Raw genomic sequence first — 26,840 nt, forward strand, 5'->3', positions numbered from 1 at the left:
TAAACTGATACCTATGGAATTCGGTGACCTTAACATATGCTTCATCACCTAGAATCAAGTGACCTTATAAATATTGGTATGACCTAGTGAAATCTTAGGACTATTTCAAGCTGGGGAACATTTCCAGAGGCTGAGATACTCTTCCGCAAAAACCATCTATTTCTCCTATAGCTAAAATTTCAGTTAATAACATACATGAAGGTGAAGCTCTCACAATTGCACTTAGTAACCTATGCACAAAATGTTGCTTTTCAACACTGCAAGCTAGGCTTTGTAGATTTAGAGGGTTTAGAACCCTAGAGAGGACAAGATTTACTGCCAGAATTTCTGTCTCCTGAGAAGAGGTCTCTTCTCCCTTAGCTGGGCTATAAGGCTTCAATAGTCTACTTGTAGAGGCCACAGGCAGAACTCTGTAAATCTCGTGTTTGTTTTCGTTCTTTTGATCCTCAGTCAACTGGCCAAAGGCAACTCCCCATGGAAAACTATTAATTAAAACTCTCAGGTGGTAACTGGAGTTGCAGAGGTGAGGTGAAAAGAGAAGGAAGGAAGAAAAATGCAAGAGAGGCAACTGGGAGAGAATGGAGTTCCTGGGGAAGCTGGCGTGACAGAAAGATCAAACATGGACTGGAAAAGTCTGTCCTGGACTCCCTGTTTATCCGCTATGGTGTGACCTTCAGTTAACTTTTGCATTAAACTCTCATGGCTCAAGTCCCTACCCAGAATCCTGCAAAATGAATGACCAGAATCTATGCCTGGTGTTGAGAGTTGCATAGGCAAGGAGAAGCCAATAAAATACCTCCCACCATCTCCTAAACCCTTTCCTCTCGCCTATACTTCTACTTAGCTCACTCCTTGTCAGACTTTCTTTATCCAATTGGCACGTGCAATTCGCCCAAAGCACATGTTGTTTAATTCGGTGCAAATAGTAGGGTTTTTGTCACCCAAAATGGCTATCGAGTGGCCTTTTTAAAAATAAATCAGTGATTAATTTCTTAGAGAACACAATCCCCACTTCATAAACTTCAACTGCCTAAGGGGTATTGAGTTTGCCATTTTCATCAAGAGGGAAAGAAGGGTGGTCATGTATAGTCACAGTACAGGTATGTATGAATCACCCACTCTGTTGGGCAGAAGTGAGGCGGATATGCATAAGGCAACCCAAGGATTCTGTTTCGATTTAATTCGGAGGCTGGACATAGGGACAGGCTGTGTCACATGGTCCAGAGTTACTGCCATGGGAGCTCAGTTGTTTTGGATTGTGGTTTCAATCCAGGGCATGTAGTTAAAGATTTTGGTATAAATGCCAACGTCAGCTCTCAAAACACATCCATCTGTAAAAGTCAAGATTCCTTGAAGTATTCCATTGCAGACTGCTGGGGCAGCGGTGACTTCCTGCCAGGAAAAAAGAAACCCAGTTATCTTTCTGGCAACAGATAGAAGGAATAAAGTGCGAAAATTAAGGCATTGAGAGTACCTTACCTTGCAAGGCTTCCTCCTTCCTGGCACAATGCCCACACACAGCATGGTTTCTTTGATGTTCTGGGCTTTATAGGTATTGCGGCATTGACTCTTGGAGATTACAGAGATGTTCACATTTTGTAGTGAGTTGGGGTCACTGGCTATAGGAAAGAGAGAAATAGAATTTCTTTGAGTTATTAGATACCAAACTTTTTTTTCCCCTTTTTCTCTTTTGCAACATATTTCTTCTTCTCCCGGCAGAAAGCAAAAGAGATCAAACACTGAGAGAAATCAGAATTGTGGCAGCTAGGACAACAGGCAGTTATCAAATTAAACAATTTCTCATGATACAAGTGTCTATCTCCTTATAAAAAAGATTAAATTCTTGGAAGTTACATGTAAATAGGAGACATCTCTGCAATGAAATGAAACAAATTACTTTAAAATTTTCTGGAAATTTAAACATTAAAAGAGTGTGCTTTGAGGTGGAATTTTTCTTTACTTAGTTTAATTTCAGATCTTGTGAGCTCTAATGTATATTATTTTTCCCATATTTTAAATTAATTACTGACTTCTTTTTAAATTTTTTCATTGAAATATATTTGATGTTTAACACCGCACAAATTTAAAGTGTACATGTTGATTTGATACATTTATATATGTGAAAATGATTCCTATTGTAGTGATAGGACCTCTTTCATGTCACATAATTATCATTTCTGTTTTTGTGGTGGGATTAATGAAGACCTAGTCTGTTAGCAAGTTTGATTACAATACGATATTTTTGTTTATATTCAGTATACCGTGCGTTAGATCTCCACGACTTATTTATCTAGTAGTTGCAACTTTGTATCCTTAAACAACATCTCTCCTATTTTTACAGTTTGAAGGAATTTAGAGCTCTAAGCCTAGGTTTTCATTTATCACATCAAAAAAATCCAGTACCTGCTCCAAAAAAAAAGCCAAAACCACTCAAAAAGTGATTTTCTTAACCCCATGAAAGCAGGATTTAAAACTGGGCCTCTTGATTCCTAGTTCAAATTATTTCCTCTATATCAATGGTTCACAAATACTGTGAACTGTGCAGACTCATAACAAAGTTTTTCCAATACGTAACAAAATGAGAAAAATGAGAACAAAGTAGTACCTATGCATATGTGAAGTGTTCCTGCCAAGGATTCACTTTTGGAAAGAAGTATTTTACTTTGAAATTTTGCTTTTTACTGGGAATGTGTTTATTTGAATGTCTTTATTTGAAAATGTTATATTAATTCTTGAAAAGAAAACATTTGAGATTCTTTGCTTTGTTTTTCAGTCCAGCAATAATTGCATGGCTCAATATTTATTTTGGGATTGCCTGTTTAGCAAATGCTTGCTTAACTGCTTCATGAACCAGATGAAAATAAACAGCACGTTTTTGTAAGTCACATCTCTTTTTTGACTCAAGTGGCATAACGCAGATGAATCAAACATGCTTGCTCACCAGAGGGACATTCCCTATTTCCACAACTCAAATTGACTGTCAAAGGACAAAAAATTTCTACTTGTCTAAAGGATATTATGCTAAGTGAAATAAGTCAGACACAGAAAGACAAATACTGTATGATATCACTTACGTGTAGAATCTAAAACAGCCTAACTCGTGGAAACAGAGAGTAGAATGGTGATTACCAGGGCCTGACGGGTGGGGGACATGGGGGTATGTTGATTAAAGGGTACCAACTTTCAGTTATAAGATGAATAAATTCTGGAGATTTAATGTACAGCATGGTGACTGTAGTTAATAATATTGTATTGTGCACTTGATATTTTCTAAGATAGTAGATTGTAAATTCTCTCACCACACACACATATAAAAGGTAAATATGTGAGGTGATAAATAATTAGCTTGATTCAGGGCATCATTTCGCAGTGTATCTGAGTTATACACCTTGAATATATACAATGTTTATTCCTGAATCATACTTCAATAAAGCTGGGAAAAAAGAATTTCACTTTTTGATACATTCAAGAAAATATACCTTGAGTTCTGAAGATATTTACCAAAGAGCGGTTAAAAAAGGTTTGAGTAATGGCAGCATTGTTAGGATAAGTGTATAGCTGCCTCTTGGTTTCTATAAAAAGAAATTAGAAGTGGATGGATAAATATAATCTGACAGGCTTATTTAGAAAGAATCTCCTGGGGCCAGCCCCGTGGCCGAGTGGTTAAGTTCGTGTGCTCCGCTTTGGCAGCCCAGGGGTTCGCCGGTTTGGATCCTGAGCCTTGACATGGCACCGCTCATCAAGCCATGCTGAGGTGGCATCCCACACGCCACAGCTAGAAGGACCCACAACTAAAAATACACAACTATGTACTAGGGGGCTTCAGGGAGAAAAAGGAAAAAAAAAAAAAAAGAATCTCCTTTCCATACTATGTCAATGTATGATGTATATTATATGTGTATGATGTATATTAAATATACTCAATGTACGTGTATATTAAATATACATCATATGTTTTTATATATATATTAAATATACTCAAATAAACTTACTCATCAGTAAAATTGTATTAATAACCCTCCCTAAGGGACTATATCATATTTACATGTTTTTTATAGTTCATCAACCTCCCCCTCTTCGCCAGTACTCACTGCTATCTTGATTAATACCTACAGACAGTTGATTAGAATTTGCATAAAAATTTTGGAATGAGATAGTGGGCAGACAGGCACAAAACTTAGAAAAGAGAAAATTGTCTTAATTTGTTCAAAGTTTCTTCATGGAATTTGAAATGTGTAACAGAAGAAAGCTTAGGTAAAATACGTAGTTCGGTAGTTTCAAATTATACATAGAAGACTTCCACTGATAAAAATAACGATCATTTCAATTTTCTGAAGAAATTACCAAATGTTCAGAATGTTATCAGTTAAAAATGTTTCATAGGGGCTGGCCCCGTGGCCGAGTGGTTAAGTTTGCGTGCTCCGCTGCAGGCGGCCCAGTGTTTCGTTGGTTCGAGTCTTGGGCGCGGACATGGCACTGCTCATCAAACCACGCTGAGACGGGTCCCACATGCCACAACTAGAAGGACCCACAACGAAGAATATACAACTATGTACCAGGGGACTTTGGGGAGAAAAAGGAAAAAAAATAAAAATAAAAAATGTTTCATAAATATTTTTCTCAAACTTTTAATTATTCATTTGTAGAACAATCTTGCATAAGGAAGTTCTGCCTGATCTAGCACAATATTATGTATTTATCTTATGTTTAATTCATTATTTTATGATATTTTAAGACTTTAAGTTTCTTTATTGCTTGGAATAGTTTGAAAACATCTGTTATAGTTTGTGCCACACTTTAGAGTTAAGAAAATTGAGAAAAGATAAAGTGACCTGCTGTCACACAGCAAATTAGTACTAGAATACAAATGTCTTCTTTCCACTAACACCAATTCTATCATACGTGAAAACAAAGATAATAGAAAGATACAGTGAGAATAAAAGATTGAAGGACTCCTTCAGTGAGATACAGGGAATGAGAGAAGAGATGAAAAGGATGAATAAAGAGGTTAGAAGAAAGCCTCATTGGGAATAACTGCAGAAAGCAAGAGCAGGGAGTGGACAGAAGCATGTCCAATTCCGAGAGAAGAAGAATATTATCTTGAAGTCACTCACAGTCATCACACAGGTTGTAGCCCCAGGTGGAGACAGTGCACATAGCTTTTTCGGACACAGGTTCAGTGGGTAAGCTGACCAGATTCACATAGTCGTTGAGTTGAATATTTGTTTTCAGCTTTATTAACATGAGGTCATTTTCAGTAGAAGCGACTGAGAAGTATGGATGATAAATGATCTTCTCGTACCCAACAATTTGTACATTATTTTCCTTGTCATTGGATGGGTTGGTAACCCCCAATATCACCTGAAGATTCCTGGAACAACATGGATTCTCATGAGACAACTTAATAGAGACAGCTTATCCATCCTCATGGGCTTTATTAGCTCCCCCCCACAGAGTTTTTTCTGTACTCCTGAGCATACCCAGAAGGCCTCCATGTCCCCATTTAATTGGGCAGTGGTCCCAGGCAGGGGCCTGTGTCCGTGCCCAACCTGAGAACCCAAAATGTAGAATGGTGTTGGGTGCTTATTACTCACGGTAAGTTGCAATGTGCAGCTGTGATCACCCAAAGTGGGTGGATCAGGACTCCAACGCAGGGCAAGTAATCAGATTTCAAGTATGCCAAGTAGGGGAAGGTGATGAAGTCTGTGTAATCTGGATCCAAGGCTAAAACAACTGAAAGAGAAACATAGACAGGAAATTCTGAGATTATTTTAGGGATCACTAGAAAGAAACAAAAGAAAATTAATTACCTGGCTCAAGTTCTCTCCAGTATCTTTATCTGTAAGCTGAATTTGTAAACTGGCTTACCTTGTTCTGAAGCATGAAGAAAATGATAGAAACATGTCTATTTCAAGAGATAAAAGCATTTTCCCTTTTAGTTATCAATAAATATTCTTCAGATTAAAATACAAGCTTTCTTAAATACCTTCCACAATTCAGTGGGCATATGTTCAATCAAATTATGGAGCGCTTATTATTTTTACCATTTTTAGAATGCTTTTACCAATCTTATCCCTTTCTCCCAACAACAATGCAAGGCTGAATGATATAAATGCTGTTTAAAGAAAAGACCATATGCTAACAGAGTATGCGGAAGGGGGAAATCGTTCATTCATTCAACAAGTAAACATTGAGTTCCTAGTATGTGCCAGGCTCTGTTTTAGGTGCTTAGGTTACATGGCAAACAAAACAGAGAAATATCCCTGCTCTCATGTGTTCTAATGAGAGGAGACATTCAATAATAATAAATATGATACATGGGCAAATGACCCAGTATGTTGAGTGGTGATTAGTGCTATGGAAAAAAAGGTAGAACAGAGAAAGAGGGAAAGGTAATACTAAGGATGTGCGAGTGAGCCTGTATGTGTGCCTGTGTGTGTGTGTGTGTGCGCATGTGTGTATGTGTGCATGTGAGTATGTATGGTGGGGCATTGGGCAGTATTACAGCAGCAGTCAGGGTGGACCTCATGGGAAATGTGAGAGATGAACAATGATATGATGATGGGGAAGTTAGGTAATCAGATATCTGGGGAATGGGATTCCGGGCAGAGGAAACAGCTGGAGCAAGAGTCCTAAGGCTTGCTTAAGGAATGTCACAGAGGCCAGTGGGGCTGGTGGGGTGAGTGAGGGGAAAAAGGCAGGAAAGGAGGGAGGTCTAAGAAGTGATGCAGGTTTTGTAGAATGTTGTAAGGATGTGGAATTTTCTGAGTGAAACATGGAACCGCTTGAGGGTTTTGTGTGAAGGAGTGATGATGATTTCGTTATGGAGAAGTGTTGAGTGTAGGAGTGTAAAGTAGAGAGGTCTGTTACAGAGTAATTTGATAATCCTGGCAAGATATGGTGGCTTGGACTATAGTGAGCAGTGGAGGTGACGAGATGTGATTGGATTTGGGATATGTTTAGAAGACACAGCCAATACAATTTTCCAAACAGATTAAACACGGAGTGTGAGAGAAAGAGGATTTTGCAGCGTTCCAATGTTCTTGCCTGAGTAACTGGAACCATTCTCAGACAAGACTAAAACCATTGAATGCTCTGCCGTGTCCATTCGTTGGACCCCTGCTTTCAACCCTGGCCTCCACTTCTTATTCTTTCATGCTAATATCAGTCCTGTTCTACACAGGCCCAGAGTCAGGTCTCAGTCTTCCTTAGGACTGAGTCTGGTATTGGGGCTTCAATGTCCATGTCTCCTCAAAAAAGCATGCAAGCAATAAACCCGGGGTGAGTCAGGCAGAAAACCCATGGGGACGATGGCAGTGATAGGAGATAGAGAATTAATCCTACACTTGCACTCTGGAACGTTGCCTCTGTGTCTATCCATCTGTCACGACTCTCTCAGGATTTCTCTTTGGCCAGTAAAGAGAAAAATAAACAGACACTCACCAGGCAGGTTTAAGAGAGCCCAGAAGATGATAAACTTCATAATGATGTCAAAAGCCTTTTCAGAGGATGAGATTCAGCTCGAGGTCTCTGGAAAGCATGGAGAGGAGGAAGGGAAAAGGACTAAGTAGGATCAAGCAAAAAGGGGTTCTGAGGTTGGAAAAATTATTATCTGAATTCTTTCAGTGGCAGTATTCAGTTCCAGAAGAGGTGGCATCAGTGTGAGTGGTGTCAAGTGTTAGAGGTACAAAAAGAGAGATCAGGTGACTTGATCCCTGACACTGCAGAGAATGGGTCTGGAATTCAGTGTTTTGTTCTCTTTCTTAAGGGAAGAAAGTACCTAAACTGAGAAACTTGAAGCTCACGGTGTTTCCTCCTCTCTGGTCCCACCTTTGTCAAACTCTGAAATCAGGTCTCTCTTGAGATATGCCAGGATACTGGCCCCTCCCGTCTATGTGATGCCAACCCCCGTTTGTGTGACACTGACATGTATCTCCAGGACCATAACCCAGACTCTGGTGCTGAGCTTGAACACTCTGCCTGACACAAAACTCCTCCATGAGATATATTAGCCCTTTCTTTCCTTCATGTCACTACTCACCCATGTATTCAATCAAGCAGCCAGCCAATAAGTTATATTATGTGTCTGACTCATGCTATGCTTTGTGTGAACTGTTGAGGAGTGTTGCGAAGAAACTGTTCCTGCCTTCAAAGAGCTTACAGACCAGTGCGGATGATAGACACATCAACAGTGAATTACAAAACAAAGTATTCAGAGCTAACAATCTAGGTATACCACTGTCTTGGTGGAAATATTTGCAAAATATCTGTTAAATGATTTATATCCAAAATATATACAGAAATTTTAAAACTCAATAATCAGAAAACAAATAACCGAATTAAAAAGTGTGCCAAAGGTCTGAACAGACACCTTATCAAACACATTAGTGTACTCAGACTGCCATAACAAAATACCTCAGACTAGGTGGCTTAGACAACAGACATTTATTTTCTCAGAGTTCTGGAGGCCAGAAGTCCATGATCAAGGTGCCAGCAAATTCAGTTTCTGGTGAGAGCTCTCTTCCTGGCTTGTAGACAGCAGGCTCTCACAGGGCCTTTCCTCTGTATGTGTGTGTAGAGAGAGGAAGAGCCAGCTCTCCGTTGCCTCTTTTTGTAAGGACACCAATCCTATCAGATCAGTGCCCTTCCCTTATGACCTCATTTATTTCATCTTAATTACGTTCTTATAGGCCCTCTCTCTAAAGACAGTCACGTTAAGGTTTAGAGCTTCAACATGTGAATTTTGAGAGGACACAGTTTGGTCCTTAACAACAAAGAAGATATAAAGATGACAAAAAGCAGATGAAAAGATTCTCAACATGCCATTAGAGAATTACAAATTAAAACAGCAATGAGATACTACTACACCTAGGACAGGGGCTAAAATTCAAAGCACTGAAGACAACAAATTTTGGCAAGGAGGTGGGACAACAAGAACTCTCATTTATTGTTGGTGGGAACGCAAAATGGTATAGCTACTTTGGGAGACAGTTTCGTGGTTTCTTACAAAGCTAAACATAATCTTACCTTATGATCCAGAGCATTTGTACTCCTAGAGATTACCCAAATGAGTTGAAAACTTTATGTCCACAAAAAACTTACACATGAATGTTTACAGCAGCTTTATTCACAATTGCCAAACCTTGGAAGGGAGTAAAATGTCCTTAAATAAGTGAATGGATAGACAAAGTGTGGTATATCCATACAATAGAATGTTCTTCAATGATTTAAAAAAATGCGCTGTCAAGGGATGAAAGACATGGGGGAATCTTAAATGCATGTTAGTAAGTGGTAGAAGTCAGTCTAAAAATGTTATATAGTGTATGATTTCAATTTATGACATGTTGGAAAAGGTAAACTGTAGAGACAGTTAAAAGATTGGTGGTTGGGGGCTGGCCCCGTGGCCGAGTGGTTAAGTTCGTGCGCTCCGCTGCAGGCGGCCCAGTGTTTGGTTGGTTCGAATCCTTGGCGCGGACATGGCACTGCTCATCAAACCACGCTGAGGCAGCGTCCCACATGCCACAACTAGAAGGACCCACAACGAAGAATATGCAACTACGTACGGGGGGCTTTGGGGAGAAAAAGGAAAAAAATAAAATCTTTAAAAAAAAAAAAAAAAAAAAAAAAGATTGGTGGTTGGCAGAGTTTGGGGAGAAGGGGGGAGGTAGGTATACAGGTATGCACTGGAAAATTCTTTCAGCTTTGGTGAATGTTTGAAATTTTCGTAAGAAAATGAGGGAGAAATATTTTTAAAAATTGAGGTATGTGCCTTAGAGCATAGAGTTAAAGATACTTCTTCAATTTACATTCTGTGCAAGGAAGGAGTACTCAGAAGTTACACTTTACTTGGCTCTTAGAGTAGGGGAAGGGGCTTGTCTGGCATAAAAGAGAAAAAAATAATTCAGAAAGAAAAATAGGTTTCTGTAAAGGCATGAATACAACATGGCATGTTTGTGGAACCACAACCAAGTGTTAAAGAGGTAGGTGGAGAGATAAACAGGAATCAAATAATGAAAAGCCTTATTATATAAGCCTTGCCTATATAAAACGTGCATAATTCTTTATTGTGTAGGCGATAAGGAGCCAATAAATTCATTTTTTGACAAAATTCTATTGACTTGTGTGGAGGACAGACCCAAAGTCTCATGTTCACACCCTGCATAATCTCCAGTTGCCTCCTGTTGAGTGTGGGTGACACCTGTGACTTGCTTCTAACTAATAGAATAATGGTAAAACTTATAGGATGTCATTCCTATGAATGTGTTAATATGTAATGTTGACATTGCATCTATATCTATGTCTATCTAATCTAATCTAATCTATCTATCTATCTATCTATCTATCTATCTATCTATCTATCTATCCATCTTGCTAGCATGTACAAGATAGAGTCTTCCTGCTGGCTTGGTGAAGTAAGTGGCCATGCTGAGGGAGCCCACGGGGCAAAGAACTCTGTATGGGCGGCCCCTCTGCACTAAGGACAGCCTTGAGGCCCTGAGGGTAGCTTTCAGCTGACAGCCAGCAAAAAACAAGGGTCCTGTGTCATACAATCACAAGGAAATGAATTCTGCCAAAAATCTGAGTGAGCTTAGAAGCAAATTTTTACCCTGGAGCCTTGCTAGACCCTGAGGAGAGGACTCAGCTAAGCCATGCCTGGACTCTGGACTCACAGAAGCTGTGAGCTAATATATAAATGTTGTTTTAAACTGTTCAATTTGTGGTAATGTTTTTACGCAGCAATAGAAAACAAATGCTAATGTATACTGAGTGCTGGAACTTCATTAGATATTTGATGGTGTAGTGGTAAGGGAGATGAGAATCTTGCCCTCATAGATCATAAAGACTAATAGGGGAGATATATGTAGTAACTCTTGCCATCATGAATGTCACACTGTTGGGTATTAAGGGAGGTAGAAAGCATAGTAGGGGCCCTAACATAAGGGTCAGAAGAAGACCTCCCTAGGGAAGTGATGTTTGAGGCTTGAAGGATGAGTAGAAGTTAAGCAAATGAAGAGATGGGGAAGAAGTCTCTGGGAAGATAAACAAGGACTCAAAAGAGAGCAGAGTGCATACAAAAGAATTTGAAGGGAGACACAGAAGAATCATACAGAACAGATCTTTCAGGAATTGTCAAGTAAAAACCACCTGCAAAGAAGACAGAGGAGGCAGTCAGAGAGTAGATCGAGGGAGCATGTCCTTGGGCCCTCTATTTTAGATGGGAGAGGCTTTATCTCGCTTAAATGGTGACAGAAAGAAGCCAATACATAGGGGAAGTTGAAAAATGCAGAAAAGTAGAGATAATCAATAAAGCAAGTCCATGAGGTGGATGAGTCCAGAGGAGATGAGATCCATATCACAGGTGGAGATAGAAGCTGTAGATAATAGTACCTTGCTTCCAGAAAGGATGGGGGAAAAAATGAATGGGAAAAAAACTAAATATATTTGCAGGTTGGGCGGTAGGAAGTTGAATGAGGTATCTTCCGATGGTTTCAACCTCCCTCTACTCATAAACCAGGAGTCATATACTGAAGGCGAGCCCTGGAAGTTGAAGGAGAGAGGAGAATGTTTGAAATGCCCATTATGGAGAAATATATAGACAATTGACTGAAAAAATATAGGATTATCAGTAAGTGTTGAAGACATAATTTAAGAGTTACAATAAGTGATGAGATGAGCCTATTAAAAACTCTCGGACAAATATAGATGTGATTCAATAAAGGGGGCAGTAAGCACTGGGCAGTGAATCAGAGACAGAAAGCAGGAGTAACTAGGAATGAAGCTGCTAGAGAAGATAGGCAAACAGAGAAGCTTGGGGTTTGGATGGGCCAGAGATTGCAAGAAAAAGAAGCACAGTTAAGTTAAATGGCCTTGGTGTCTAAATTTGAGAGTATGATTGTTGTGTATGTGCCAGGAGAAGGTGTGGTCTTAGTCATAACCTAGCTTTGTTTGCTTGTTTGTTTTTTGCTTTGGTACGGGAGAAAAAGCATCCAGGCTCAGAGTATATCAATGTGCAAGAACCAACCCACTTATGTAACCTCTACAGACAGACACATGGACTCACTATCTCCCTCATGGGATGGAACTCCAAACATCTTTACTCTTTGCAGAGTCTTCTTCTCCTGTGGCGTGATTCTCTCTTCCCCTCTCACTGACCCTCTCTGTCCCTCTTTCCATTTTTAACACATGATTTCATGTCACATCACATTGCCCCTCCCCTTCCCATAACTCCACAGCCTCTCGTATATCACTCTGGACGTCTACTTTTGGCCACTCAGAATCCTCTCAATTCTGTACTTTTAGGGGCTCTGGACAGTAGGTCTGGGATGCTGTACATCTCCCTACTATATGCCAGTGTGAGAATTCTGAGCACTTGCCAGAGCTCTTCCCTATAGCACAGAGCTGTACTAAAGTCTGAGGTTACTACTCATAAACATAGAACTCCCCAGTTGTTATCGCCCAGATATAATCAGAGATCCAGGTCTTTGTCTCTAGCTGTCTACTAGAAATGACCACCTCCATGCCCTTCAAGGATCTCAAACATAATATACCCTATCTCTTCTAATTCATGCCCACATCTCCAATCCTTTACATTTGAAAACACTGGTTCTCTTCATATCATCTTCGAGAACCACCAACTACCCAGTTGCCCAAATCAGAAACTTGGGCATTATCCCAGACACTTCCCTTTCTTTTTCTACTCACAGTCAATACATCTAAACTGCACAGATTCTGCTTCCTTAGTATCTCCCACTTCAGAAATTCGACAATGTTCTCTCTATCATGGAGGCTTTAAAGATACCCTCTCTGATGCCTACAAGATAAAAATCTAAATTCCTTTACTGAACAGGCTAGGCCCTTCACTATCTAACAGCTGCTCACCTACAAATAATCATCTTTTATCAGTCTTTCTCCTCCCCTGCAGACAATTTATTTTATACCCTCCAGTATTACTTAGGTTTTCCAGAACATGCCTGGTTTTTTAACATTTCTCTGATTTTCATTTAACTATACCCTCAGTTTTACAGTATTTTCCCCTAATTTGCCTGCCTCTTTGGTGATACCTCCCCTGACTCTGACACTCAGAAGGGTTTTTTCTATGCTTTTATGGAACTTATTGCTCATCTCAGTTATAGCACTTGTCACAAGATATTAAACTTGGCTAATTGATGACAAAGTCTATGTCATCTTCACTCATGTAACCTTAGCATATGCAGTACATACGGAATAGCTGATGGTTTAATAATTTTTGAATGAATGAACAAATGGTGGGGATGTTGCTAAATTTCTTATCGTTTTCCAGTTTATATACTAAAGAGATTGGGGTCATGGCATGAGTTCTTAGTGTCATTTTTTTTTTAATTGAATGTTTTCCATTTGGATTCTGTTCAAGAACAAGAAAGACCAAGAGATTTGTGGATCCAGTATAGAAATCATGAAGATATTGCACTGAGGATATGGAGGAAAGAGGAGCCTCAGTGGGTATTAATGATTTTCATGATCCATCTTGCATAGGAATAAACTTCTGTGAAGAATCCTTCACTTCCCAGGGTGACACTTCCTTTTGCCCAGGACAGGATTCCACGCAACCTCCCACTGCAGATGGCTGGAGCAGCTGAAACTTCCTACCAGGGAAAGGGAACAAGACATCAATGTTTCTTTGTTCTCATGGAACAATAATAAATCCCAAAAAGTAGCACTTTGTAGTTGCAGAGGCATCTAAGGGGCTGGATTCATTTTTCTTGAGAGGGGACAACCCTCTCTTCACATCCACGTAGGTCTCTCCTCTCTTGGTTCAAACTTAATCCAACCTGAGTGTAAGCAGGAGAAAGAACAAATGGTTCTACTCAGAATCTCTCCCACTCTAAAAAGGGGAAGGGGGCGTAATGACAAAACCAAAGACTGGGGGCCAGCCTGGTGGCGTAGTGGTTAAGTTCACACGTTCTGCTTTTCGGTGGCCCGGGGTGCGCTGGTTCGGATCTCAGGCACTGACATGGCACCACTTGGCAAAAGCCATGCTGCAGTGGGCATCCCACATATAAAGTAGAGGAAGATGGGCATGGATGTTAGCTCAGGGCCAGTCTTCCTCATCAAAAAAAAAAAAAAAGGAGGAGGATTGGCAGTAGTTAGCTCAGGGCTAATCTTCCTCAAAAAAAAAAAAAACCCCACAAAAAACCCCCCAAAGACTGAGGAGGGAGAGGAGAGTGACTTCAGGCCCGTTGGATGAGTACCCTTTGATTTCTTGCAATCACCTCTCCTCCTCATGGAGCCCTGGCTATCTTCCTAGCTGGGGAAAGGAAAGATACCTTGATTTTAGACATGCTCTTCAGAGGCTGTCCCACACACATGATGTTTACTATCATTCTTCCATCTAGCATATTCTGGCAGTCATTGAAGGGAAGAGAATGTTTGTTTATCCAAGTCAGGATGTCAGGGTCACTAACTGTGGAAAAGAGAAGACAAATGAAGTTCAGGGTGCTTTCCTTATCATATATACTCTTGAGATCAGCCCGTTTTGTAAATACAATAATCCCTGAGAATATTCAATGCAGATAGTCAACATTCCATCCTTCTTAGGATCCTCGTTCAGCATCTCTGTGTTAGAGCAGTGGATTCAGAGCATCAAGTCCCATCAGATCTGTAGTTCTCTCTCTACTATGCATAATTTAGAAAACTTTGAAAATCCACAAGAAAATTATGAATGACTATGAAAAGAGACAGACACAAAGCCATTGTTCCCAAGAAACCCTTACTTTTGGCACCTACTTCATCTTCTTTACATTTAATCATAAAGGGAGAAAACTATTTTTAATGTGTCTAAAAGTGCTTTTTTAAAGAAATAGATTATTTAGTAATGGGTTATTTATAAGTGTATATATGTGTGTATATGTATTAATATACATAAATTTTCCCCTCAGAAGTCATATTGCTCATCTCCATCATAGCAATTATTACTATACTGTTAGCCTCAGGATGCAAGGATTCTAACCAAGGTATTACATAATTTTAATCTCCGGTGGAGAGCAGCAGGAGGAAGGAAACAAAAAATTGACCAGAGCCTAGTGTTACTTATGGAGCAGGATTTTTCTGATAGAGTATATCCAATCTAATGTCCTAAAGAAGATTAAACCAGAAAGTGTCAGGTTAGAAAAGAGAGGAGTTATGTTGAGTTTTAAGTTTTTATGGGAATTCAATTGACGTATATAGAATAAACTAGGTGAAAGTTTTTGAAACAGTGAATTACTAAAAAAATATTGGGAGCCTTGCACCAGAAAGCTTATAGAATTACAATTTTTCGCTATGATTCTGACTTGCAGAGCCTGTGTGATAAAACCTTTGCAGTACAGTTTTATTTTGTTTTCAAATGGTATACTATAAATTACTTTTGTAAAATGTGATGCAATTAATTTGAATAAGACGTAAAGTTAAGGATAAAAATCATGAAGCTTCAATTTATTCAGAAAATATATTCACTTAGATTTTCAGGAATGTTGCTTCTAAATTGAAAATGAAGTTACAAATACTGAAAATATAAAAGTCCCTACTTTTTATTTCCATTTTTTTACAAAACATTGATTTTAAAATTTCCCACTTTTTATTTGTTTTTATAGAACAGACGGCTTGTTCTGTAGGCACCAGCACAGTTTAAGCCTGATTAGTATCCATGGCAACTAGCCTCAGCAACACAGCTTTAGCAAACCAATCAATGAATGCCACTTTTTAAACTCAGCCAATCAGATACCCTTCTAATAAAGGTGCCCCAGAGTGCCAAACAATCAACAAAAATCTCACCCAAGTTATCGTGCCTCCACAGATGATGTCAACCCTCTTAAGACTCTGAAGGTCTTCCAGTTCCTGTATAGAAACTTCCCACAAATCCCACATAAACCCAGTACTCAGCTCTGCTCAGTGAGACTGTGCCTGCTTAGCATTGCTCTTCCTTACTATAATAAGCAATAAATTTAGCTTTATCAATTTATTTCAAATATCAAGTGGTGGTTCCATCATCCTTTGACAATACCTAAAGAGAGTATAACGAGTTATTAGTAGCCACATGAACTAAAGGCCACGAGGGACCAACCTTCTCTGCTCATACCAATTAGAGTTCAGAGGGTAGAAGGATGTGTGCCTGCAACCTGGGTGGTGGCAATTTTTCCCAGAGGCATGTCAGACCAGAGGGACACCAACAGTATATCATAATAATCAACTCCCCTATGAATCCTGCTAGTCCCCACTTCAAAGTGAGAACTATTGGAGGAAGCAATAGATCTAAGAGTAAATAGCAGTCTCTGCAAGGAAACAGCTCTGGTGATGGGAGAGATGGCTGCCTCCACCACCTTCTTATCTCTCAGAATCCACTTGAATGAATCACCATCAACATAAGGTTGGGTATGGCAGGGAGTGGGAAGTATTCTCTGTTGCCTCACCATATCACTTGTTTTGTTTTTGTTTTTCTCACTGCTGTTCCATTAATTTCTTGGTGGACTATCAGCAGCCACAGGATGTCTTGAATACTATCTCTAAGGTGAGGACTTCTAGTTTCCCCAACTTTATTTAAGTTCAGTTCCCTGGACTCTTGTCTATTGAATGTTCTAGAGATATAACAATTACTGCCTGCTCCATGCATCAGTGTAGATTGGCTGCCCTACATCAATCAGTCTCTTTGAATTTTATCATTTGGCCTCTACTCTTGATAGTATAAAGTCCTGGCAGTAATCACTCTAGGGTCAAGAACAATACCTCATAGCAGTTATTTCCTTCAAGTATATTCCTCCACATTTTTCCCAACTCCAAAGTCTCTTCAGGATGAACATAGAGTCAAATACTTACGGTTTTTATACTCATTCCAGATCCAGGTTGGGATAAAGCAGGTATCATTAGTTGCTAAGTGTTCCATAGCTACGGCTATGGTTCCTACATGGCTGTTGAGTGCCGCAGGCTTGGACAGTTTTATCATCATCAGGTCATTTTCCAGGGTTTCTTTGTTGAATTCAGGGTAGATCACAGTCAATGAGTAATTCCGTATCTGCTCTTTCTTATTTTTGATGCTGGGTTGATAAACTCCCAGTCGGATTTTAACACTTCGGAAGAAAGAGGGCAGGAAGATGGAAAAGAGCAGGGTCACAGAATGTAAGAACTGCGACAAACATCACAAATGACCTTCCCCAATCATCTTAATTTTATCTCTTAGACCTGAGAACTGAAGTGACCTGCCTTGGTCTGTAAAATAGTAATAACAATAGTTTACAGGATTATTGTATTAGAGTCAATGTATGTATAGAACCTGACATCACGGTATGTACCACCTAGAACACTCTCAGCACAGTCTAGTTATTATATTATTATTGTTTACTGTTAAGATTTGGATAATCCAAATGAGCAGGTAATAGAGATGGCACCACAATCCATTATTCTAGAGCTCTTTGCCTATACTACACAGCCTCAAGCAACTCTAGAACAAGCATATTGGACCCTTTGTTTCCGGCTATTCTTAGGCCCTTCCCAGCTGCTCTCAGGCCAAGTAAGACAGACTCTTAATATCATCAGGTAAGACAGACTCTTCATAGTCTATCAGGATTCCCACTTACCACTTTCTCTTATATTTCCTGGACAAATTCAAACCCACCCATTTCCATTGCCAGGAGTCCAGTCATACAACAGATACAAGAACCATTCCCTACCAAAAACAGTTCATGCATTAGATCTAGTGGAGAAAAAAAAAATCAGATTTTCCAACTTCAACTCTTGGAAGGAATGAACTGTCTTTATTTCCTTTATATTTCTGATAAGGCGCAGAGCAAGGGTTTACTCTGTGTTCAAGTAAACTGTTTTTGAAAAACTAGGTGGCTGAGAGCTCTGAGTTTGAAATAACCCTTGTATACTGCTGAAACTCTGAATAGGTCCCAGTCATAAGACACATCTCTCACCCAATCACAATAGAGACACTGAAATTTACAAAGGATAGCATTATTTTGTGCAGTGCCCCTTGCCCTTCTCCTGTTTCCTGCATCACATCATATGGCTTCTGCCTAACTCTTCAACCTCATCCTGCGAACATCCCTCCTACTCTATACACTCAGTCAACACTGGCCTCTGTTTGCCAAATACTTAAATATCTTTACAACTTCATGGACTTTATGTACACTCTTCCCTCTGTCTGGAATATTCTCCAGGCTGTATTCACTTGGCTGCCTCATCTTCTTCCTATTGGTCTCGTCTCTTCAAAGAGGCTTGGCATGACCACCCTAACTAAGGTAGATCTCTTGTTTGATTCTGGTGTATTACAGCTTGCCACTCTTTTTGTATTTTATCTTTGGCCACTTATTTGTTTTGGCTTACTTCTTCTACCAGAATGTAAGCTCCATGAGGGAAAACTTATTTCCATCTCATTCCCTCGCTGTTTTCTCAGTGCATTAAGCAGTCCCTGGCAGATAGTAAATGTTCAATAAATATGTTGAATGAATGAATATTATTTACTCTCCATGAGAAAGAGTCTTCTGACACCTTCCTATTGATCTCCTCTTAAACCACCAAAATGTGTATTATTTTCCCCATTGGGAAGAAGAGCCTCTCTCTTCCTGGACCTTCTGATTCCCTTAGGATATCATTAAAACTTGCTGAGATGCCTCATAAGACTTGCTTTCATTTAAATAGATTTCTTCCAGCTCCCAAGAGCAAAGGGATACTTACGGTAAGGGGCAGTGAGCAGCTGTCAATACCCACTCAGGGTGAATGAGAGACCCCACACAGGGTTCTGGGCTGGATTGCAGATAGACCATGTAAGGAACAGGAAAATCTTCTTGTAAGTCCAGCTTTTCATTTTTGGAATCGTTGGCCAGAACAACTGTCATAGGTGGAAAGAGACAAAAAGTTTGAGAGGCGAGAGTTGGCTAAGGCAGTTTTTCCTAACCTAAGGTTTTCAAAGATATTATCAAGGTCTTCACCTTATTTTAAATATTTTTTTTAAAATCAGAGGGAATTATGCATGTCACCCAAGCTATACACATTAAGAAAACCAACATGTCTCTTTGCTTGAGATAGAATTATATTAAAGATCTGTTAAACTAGCACATGGGCTTGTCTGAGCCTGATCAGAAACTGGCAGCACTGTGTATTACAAAAGTGAAAAAAGTGAATTATTACTTTGGAAACATTATTTTTAATTAACTTTTGCCAATTAAGCATGGAAGTAAAAAATTGCGTACTGCCTGACTTTGGTGATCAAAGCTCTGGGGAGGGCCATGAGGCTTCCAGAGCCCTGACCCAGCCCACCTTCCTTTCCTGTGCCCACTCCTCTAAAGCCCATCTGCCCAGGGAAAAGGAAGTGTGGCTGTCCAGGAAAAGTGGCAGTCTAGGAAGTCACACACCCAAGACTCTTGGGAGAAAGTAAGCCACATGTGGTGACATAACCTAACATGTTCACAGGTCTCAGAGAGGCTTAGAGAGCATGCTGATGGGATGAGCTGCACACTGAGAGTGTTTCCTTTCATTTCCTTCAACAGTTAATTGAAGCAAATGCTCACCACCTCCTATCTCTTCAGTTGTGGCTAGCTGCTTCTCCTTCCTCCCCTTCCCTACGCAATCCCATCTCTTTCTAGGCCACTGCAAGGCCTCAGACTCACCAGCTGCACTCATGAAAGCAAAGATGAGACAGCACTTCATGGCAGGCTGTGATCTCACCAGGAGCAGACAAGTTGGATCAAGTTGTAAACTGTCCCAATTTTCAGTCCAAGTGCCCTTGACAAGAACTGCTGGGGGAGAAACATTAATTGAGGGTCATGAGGAAAAGCAAGGATCTTACAGCAGTTTTCAAACTAGTCCTCATCAAAACCCATTTGTATAAGGCATGGCTGGGAGCTGTCTCTGATATGAGTGAAAGAGAGAAAGGAGCAGACCAAGTCAAGACCCTGGTGCCTCTTCTCTGCTCCTAAAAATCTCAGGAGTGATGATGTATCTGCTGACATTTTTCCTCCCCTCTTTGTGACATAGCCTTTCTTTGTTGTCCCCTCTTCCCTTTGTGACTGTGGCTCCTCTCTCTCTGGCCTCACTTGCCATCTCCCTTCTTCCAGAGAGTCCCTCTGTCATTCTCAGAGACTCATCAAACATGGGGATGTGAAATAAATTTGATAAACCATTCCTCTGGCCCCTCCCCTCCCATTTTAGTGATGAGGAAGCTGTGGTTCTCATGAAAGTTAGAGGCAAAGGCAGGACTCAGAAATGAGTCTCTAGATTTCTTCTGACGTATTGAACCTTACCTGAGTCTTGTGCTCCCAGAAAAGAGCAGTGAGTAAAAAATTCTCCAGGAATTTTGTATTCCAGGAAATGGTGGGCCACAGAGAATTGCCCATCACCACATGAGCTAGAAGAGACTGTCTACTCTTTCTTTTGGTTCCCAAAAGACTTGAGATGACTTCTTTGTTTACCTGTGATAAGGTCAAACACAGACCTTTCCCCTTTTGCCTGAACTTGCTGACATGACCAGACACAGACCCTCCAACTTTGTCTCATGAATGATTAGCTGAGCTTAGAACTATTTTTCCCCTGAAACTAGCTGAACATATAGAGATAAACACTTCTGTTTAGCTAACTGGTTGAGAATTCTCCTGATTGCTAAACAACCTCAACTGTGAATCTCTCCACCTGTAACTTGTGCATTTCTCCCTATAAAAGTCTAAGGCAAAACCATCCTGCTGAGACATTCTGATCTTCAGATCTGGATGCTCTTCTTATTGCAATAGTCTGAATAAGGTCAATCTCCTTACCTGTTCAGTTTTTGTCTTTGACACTTAGTACTCTTTCCAATGCACCACAGTCCTTTCTATAAGTTAGCCTTACATGATAACTTTCTGACAGAGATATGTGATAGTGAGTTCAATCAGGGATATTGGTCTATCATTTTCTTGTACTGTCTTTCTCTGGCTTTGGTATCAGAGTAATACTGGCCTCATAGAATGAGTTTAGAAGTGTTCCTTACTTTTCAATTTTTTTTGGATAAGTTTGAGAAGGATTGGCATTAATTCTTTAAATGTTAGGTAGAATTCACCAGTGAAACCGTCTGGTCTTGGTTTTTCTGGGTTGGGAGGTTTTTGATTCCTGATTCAATCTTTTTTTTCATTATTTGTCTGTTCAAATTTTCCATTTATAAGGTGCTTAGAACAGTGAGTTCTAGTGGCAAACAGTAAATGCCATATAAATGCTTGTTAAATAAAATAATTGTAACCTTAAGATCCCCATATTTTCCAGCTTCTGGGGACGACTTTCTATCTTAATGTCCAAAAGTTGTTGTGAAGTCCTTAAATCTTTTGAAATTTCCATGTTTACTAAAATAGCAGTGAAGAGCATGGACTGGAGTCCAGCTTCTAGGGTTCAATTTCTCGCTTCAGGAATTCCCTAGCTGCCTTATCCTGAGAAAACCAGTTAATCTCTTTAAGCCTCAAAATGGGAGGAATATTAGTACCTAACTCATAGGATAGTTGTGGGGATTAAATATTATTTAAAAGCACATAAACATAGTGTGTGGCACATAGAAAATAATAAATACTAGTTATGATTATTATTACATTTTTGCACCTCTGCAAAAGTGAGAAATCAGTCCTGAATCCTAAGAAGGATCAAACCTTCAGTATGTTCCTGGTCCACAGAATTGTGTATTTTGGCTCCAGTATGGTCCAGGAACATGGTTCCTCCTCAAGTCAGGGATTCAGAATTATTGAGCACCTGTGGGTTTAAGGACTCCTCAATCCAATACAGCTCTCTCTGCTGAGATAAATTACTACCCATTCCAGTTCTAAACATGTCTCGCTTGTAACATCCGCTGACAAATGTGACTGAAAAGATGTGGGAGGATGAGGGGGGAGCCAATCAGTAGTCCTAATCTGCTCTGTGCTGTACTCGTTCTCAGCTGGCTTTCTCCTTGGAGATGAGTATAAATAACGAGAGTTTTGTAAGGTGGTAAGGGTTAACAGTAAATTTTATAAACTAAACATCCTGGGAATTTCATTAAAAACAAACTTTACTTTTGTTTTATACCTATCACACGTTTATTGAGAAAGATACAAAAAAGTGACAACAGAAATAAGAAACAACAACAACAAAAACTCACTAATTACAACTACATTTAGAGTTGTTCATTAAGAGTATATCAGGCATTGCAAAACTATCTTTTTTGCTCTTCCCATTCTCTATAATTTTCCTTCCCACTAAAAATGTTAACAATTCTTTAAGGCTTTTTTTAAAGAGCAGTTTTAGATTCATAGCAAAATTGAGAGGAAGGTAGAGAGATTTTCCATATACTTCCTGCCCACACACAGGCATAGCCTCCACCATAATCAACATCTTCCATCAGAGTTGTACATTTGTTACACTCAATGAACCTACATAGACACATCACTATCACCCAAAGTCCACAGTTTCCATTAAGGTCCACTCTTGGTGTTATGCATTCTGTGGGTTTGGACAAATGTATAATGACAGGTATCCATCATGGTATCATGCAGATTATTCTCACTGCCCTAAAAATCCTCTGGGCTCTGCCTTCTCATCCCTCCTACTCCATCCCAACGCCTGGAAATCACTGATCTTTTTACAGAATGTTGTATTGTTGGCATCATACAGTATGCTGCCTTTTCAGATAGATTTCTTTCATTTTTTAATATGCATTTAAGGTTCCTCCACGTCTTTTCATCATTTGATAGTGTATTTCTTTTTAGAGATGAATGATATTGCATTGTCTGGATGGACCACAGTTTGCCCAGTAACCTATGGGAAAACATCTTGGTTGCTTCCAAGTTTTGGCAATTACAAATAAAGCTGCTATAAACATCCATGTTCAGGTTTTTATGTGGACATAAGTTTTCAGCTCTCTTGGGTAAATACCAAGGAGTGTGATTGCTGGATAATATGGTAAGAGTACATTTAGGCGGATTCCTTGGCTTAGATAAATAAAAAATGATTAGAATGAGCCGCTCAGAGTTACTGAGTATCTCGAAGACTAAATAAAGACTTTTGTATTTGTATCCTTTCAACAAGACAAACATTCTTAACTGACTTTTAAAAGTATAAAAAAGACTAAAATAATACTAAGATAGTAAATTAGTTTTTAAAGGTATTTTAAAATTTGATTTCAATACTAAAGTTACGTGCTATAAAAGATAAATGATTAGAATAGTTTGCATTTAAAAAATAAATCAACTAAGATTTCTAGGGAAAAAGAGGCCTCTATTTGTTTGCAAATTTTCTTAGATAAATTCATCCTGAGCACATGTTGAAATTCTTTGCTTGTCAATGGGAAAACTAACAACTGGATTACAGAATATACCAGTTTGAAGTAAACTTACTTCTACCCAGCTTATATATTCTATCTGAAAAAAAATATTTACATAAGCAACTAAGCTTGTAAGTGTGGATATTGCTTTATTTTACGTAGCTGTTAAAGGTCATAACCATGAAGTTGACAATTGAGAGCCATCTTCTCAGAGTTTTCAGGATCAAGTGATAAGTAAGGTAAATTTATCTGTTACTATAATTAGACATGAGAAGCAAAAAAATGTGTGTCTCTATGCAGTTGTTCCTAATGTCAGATAGTTACCTCTTTACATTTCTTTGTTTTTGCTACAAAGCTACCATGTCTTCCTGGATCTTATTGAATCATGAATTGGGTATTTATTTGTAGTAAATACATTTTAGGGAGAGATATTTCTTCTGACTCTACAAAGTGGCTTTTTATTTTAAATTGTAGGATGTTTTCATAGGTCTGTTGATGTTTTTCTTTGATTATAGTTTAGAAGCAGATGTATGCTGTCTAGTCATCCATCCCTTTATCGTTCACTTTTCCTGTGGCATTTGCATTGATCAGCATTATATTCTATAGTCTCTATTATTTTCTATGTATCCAATCAGACTGTATATACCATAAAGGCAAAGTTTTGACTGTTTTCTTTCCTGCTATATCTTTGGTGCATAAAACAGAGTCAGGCACATAATAGGCCCTCAATAAGTATTTGTTGAGTAGGTGGTTGGATAAGTGAAGAGAATAGCTATAATGTCCACTGCGAGACATACCAGGTTTATTTAATCAATCCTCTATTAATGAATATTTGAATTGTGTCTTGATTTTCAGGCTTATGTGGATAATGCATCAATAAGCATCCTTGATTATTCTGGTGGACTTGGTGGCTGCCTCCTTAACATCCACTCCTTCTTCTTTTGATAACTGCTTTTATAATTATTCAGTTAACCAAACATATACCAAGAAGGCCATGTTTATTGCAGAATGGAAAGTCACTGCTTGCTCTGATGGTATGCCCTGTAACTTAATTGTAAGTTAATCAGCATAATCCCATTCGATTATTGGCTCAGAGATGTGCAAATGAGAAAATTCAGTTAAAGAGACATGACATAATGTCTGCCAGGGCCTTCTGGGAAAGAAGCTTCCTAGATCTTCCGGGAGCAACTTTATTTATCTCTCTCCCTAGATACAGACAAGGGAGAGTATTGCTCTGAGAGCCATTTTGATCACAAGGCTTTATCCTGAGGACAAAGCTGACTGTAATGCAGAGGGCAAAGACAGAAATAAATTGGGTCCTGGATGACATTTTTGAATTGCTCAATCAAACCATCCTCGAAGCCCTTCCGATTTCTAAGATTCCATTAGTACATTTTTAAAGACTGTGAATTGGATTTTCCGTTCCTTGCAACCGAATGACCCCTAAATGATACACTCACATTTATACATCTTTTTTTCTGTTTTTACATGCATATTTTAATAGGCTAGAGTTCTAGAGGTTAAGTTGCTAGGTCAAAGAGCATATATGTTTCACATTTTAATATAAATTCACAAATTGTGAAGAGTTAGATTTTAAACAAAATAAGAGAGAGAAAATGGTGAGATATACTGAAAAGGGACTACTGGTTGGCATCAAGAAAAATGATTTATTTTACCTTTTCATACTTTTCTCTGGGCCTGCCCTGAGCTTTTATATATCACACTTATCTTGTCAGGTCTCTGAATCTTCCCTCTGCCTGAGGTGGTTAGGCGAGTAAGCGTATACTGGTGGTGGTGATGGGATGAGGTAGGAAAATATTTCATTAGGAACAAGAAAATCTTCAAACTCATTTGTTTCTGGAGAAAAGCCTCTTTAGTTAATGTGGATCAAAGTCTTCTTATTTTAACAAAGAAGAGCTATAAGTGAAGTTAATTTAGGTATATGCAAATATAAAAGCAATTCAGTAAGAATTAAGGAAATAACACAAGACAGGTTAGTTATGACCAAATATTGAAGATCCTTGAATTCCAGGCTAAGGAATTTGGGCTCCATCCTAGTGTAATTGATAAGGCAATATTAGGGGCTTAGCGCTGCTCCCTGCAAATGTGCCATCCAGAGTTACAAAGGGATGGAAATTGGTAATAGGGGGACATATCTTCCTATACTTTCCTCTCCCAAGATATCTGTTATGGACTGGATATTCGTGTCCCCCCCAAAATTCATCTGTTCAAACTAACCACCAATGGGATGGCATTAGCAGTGGGGACTTTGGGAAGTTTAGATGTAGTCCTATGGGTGGAGCCCCCATGATAGGAGGAGTGTCTTTAGAAGAGGAAGAGACTAGATCTAGCTCTCTGGGCCGTGTGCAAGAAGATAAGGCAAGAAGGCAGCTGTCTACAGCCAGGAAGTGCCCCTTCCCATTTCCTGTGGCACATTGATCTTGGACTCCTTAGCCTCCTGAAATGTGAGAAATTCATGTTTGTTATTTAAGCCAATTTAAACTATGTATTTTGTTATAGCAGCCTGAACCACTAAGGCAAAATTCTCCTTCATCTTACCACTGGGCTGAAAACATTTTCCACTTTCAAACCTCATTCACCTACTCTAATGTTTCTATGCCCAGACTCCATGTATCTTTCCCTTGATCTATTTCAGATATGCACATGAATCATGTCTTGGGACATATACTCCAAACCATCTTCCAAATGATCCATTGAACAACCTAGAGTTGGGGGAGCAGTGTTGAAAATTAAAACCTACCTCTACAGATAGGGCTGAAGAGATCAAATAACACCTCTGTAGCCAAGACTTTTATGACCTTAGGATAATGGATCTGTTTTCTCCAAACTTATCTGCATTTGCATTTTTTCATTTTTTGCTTATAGTTCGGAACAGTACATAATTTGGGTTGGTATTTGGGGATTCTGGTTGTGAAAGAGGGGCCAGATTGCCTGCAGACATCACACCTACTATAGCAATAAACCCAGTTAGAAACAAGAAAGGTCCTGGAGACCTGGGATACAGTGGTAGGTGAAACCATGAAAAATGCATGAAATCTGTGGTTTTTAAGAGTTTATTCATCAAGATGTTTTCCCTTATCTAGCCTCAAAGAATTTTAGAGAGATTAGACAAAAAAAGGGAAAGAACAATGTCACAGTAGTAGCAATGCCTTAGGAATAAGGATAGCTGGTGCTTCACCTCAGCTTTGCTATGAACTAGTTGAATGTCTTTGGGCAGTTGATTTTAACTTCCTGCACTTAGTATCATTATCTGTTCAAAAATGTGATGGGAACGGTGATCCTAACCTTATTCATCTCTATATCCCCAGTGTCCCACACAGATTCTGGCATAGAGGAGGTGACCAGTATACTTATTTTGATTAGGTTGAATGAGTAACTAAATATCTTTTTAGGTTTTATGTTCATATAATACTTTGATTCTATGTCCACTTTCTTATTCAGCAGATAGTTTCAAGAGAAAGTACAAAAATACAAAGTAGAGGAAAATTCTAGGACATATTTGGTGGAAGACAAATGTTTTTATTAAGCTATTGTTTTCAGGCATAGGAGGAAGGTGAAG

The 26,840-nt window shown here is 39.2% G+C and overlaps 1 protein-coding gene across 1 annotated transcript; it reads right to left on the bottom strand.

The window, feature by feature from the left end:
• Positions 1-1,242: 1,242 nt before the first annotated feature.
• Positions 1,243-7,483, bottom strand: LOC106842594 (probable inactive serine protease 58). Its single transcript, XM_070506642.1, has 5 exons — positions 7,444-7,483; positions 5,595-5,733; positions 5,115-5,371; positions 1,480-1,619; positions 1,243-1,392 (listed from the first exon to the last, which is right to left on the bottom strand). The coding sequence occupies exons 1-5, from the start codon at positions 7,481-7,483 to the stop codon at positions 1,243-1,245; spliced, it is 726 nt and encodes a 241-aa protein (XP_070362743.1).
• Positions 7,484-26,840: the final 19,357 nt, after the last annotated feature.

This window comes from Equus asinus, chromosome 1, assembly GCF_041296235.1.
Source record: "Equus asinus isolate D_3611 breed Donkey chromosome 1, EquAss-T2T_v2, whole genome shotgun sequence".
Taxonomy (NCBI): Eukaryota; Metazoa; Chordata; class Mammalia; order Perissodactyla; family Equidae; genus Equus; species Equus asinus.

What these genes read in the sequence shown, in the direction of transcription:
- LOC106842594 (XM_070506642.1), bottom strand. Translation starts at nt 7,483, where the DNA reads ATGAAGTTTATCATCTTCTGGGCTCTCTTAAACCTGCCTG. An exon ending in GGCTCTCTTAAACCTGCCTG is followed by an intron (nt 5,734 to 7,443) that starts GTGAGTGTCTGT and finishes TTTCTCTTTCAG; the next exon opens with TTGTTTTAGCCTTGGATCCA. An exon ending in GAAGGAGGAAGCCTTGCAAG is followed by an intron (nt 1,393 to 1,479) that starts GTAAGGTACTCT and finishes TTTTCCTGGCAG; the next exon opens with GAAGTCACCGCTGCCCCAGC.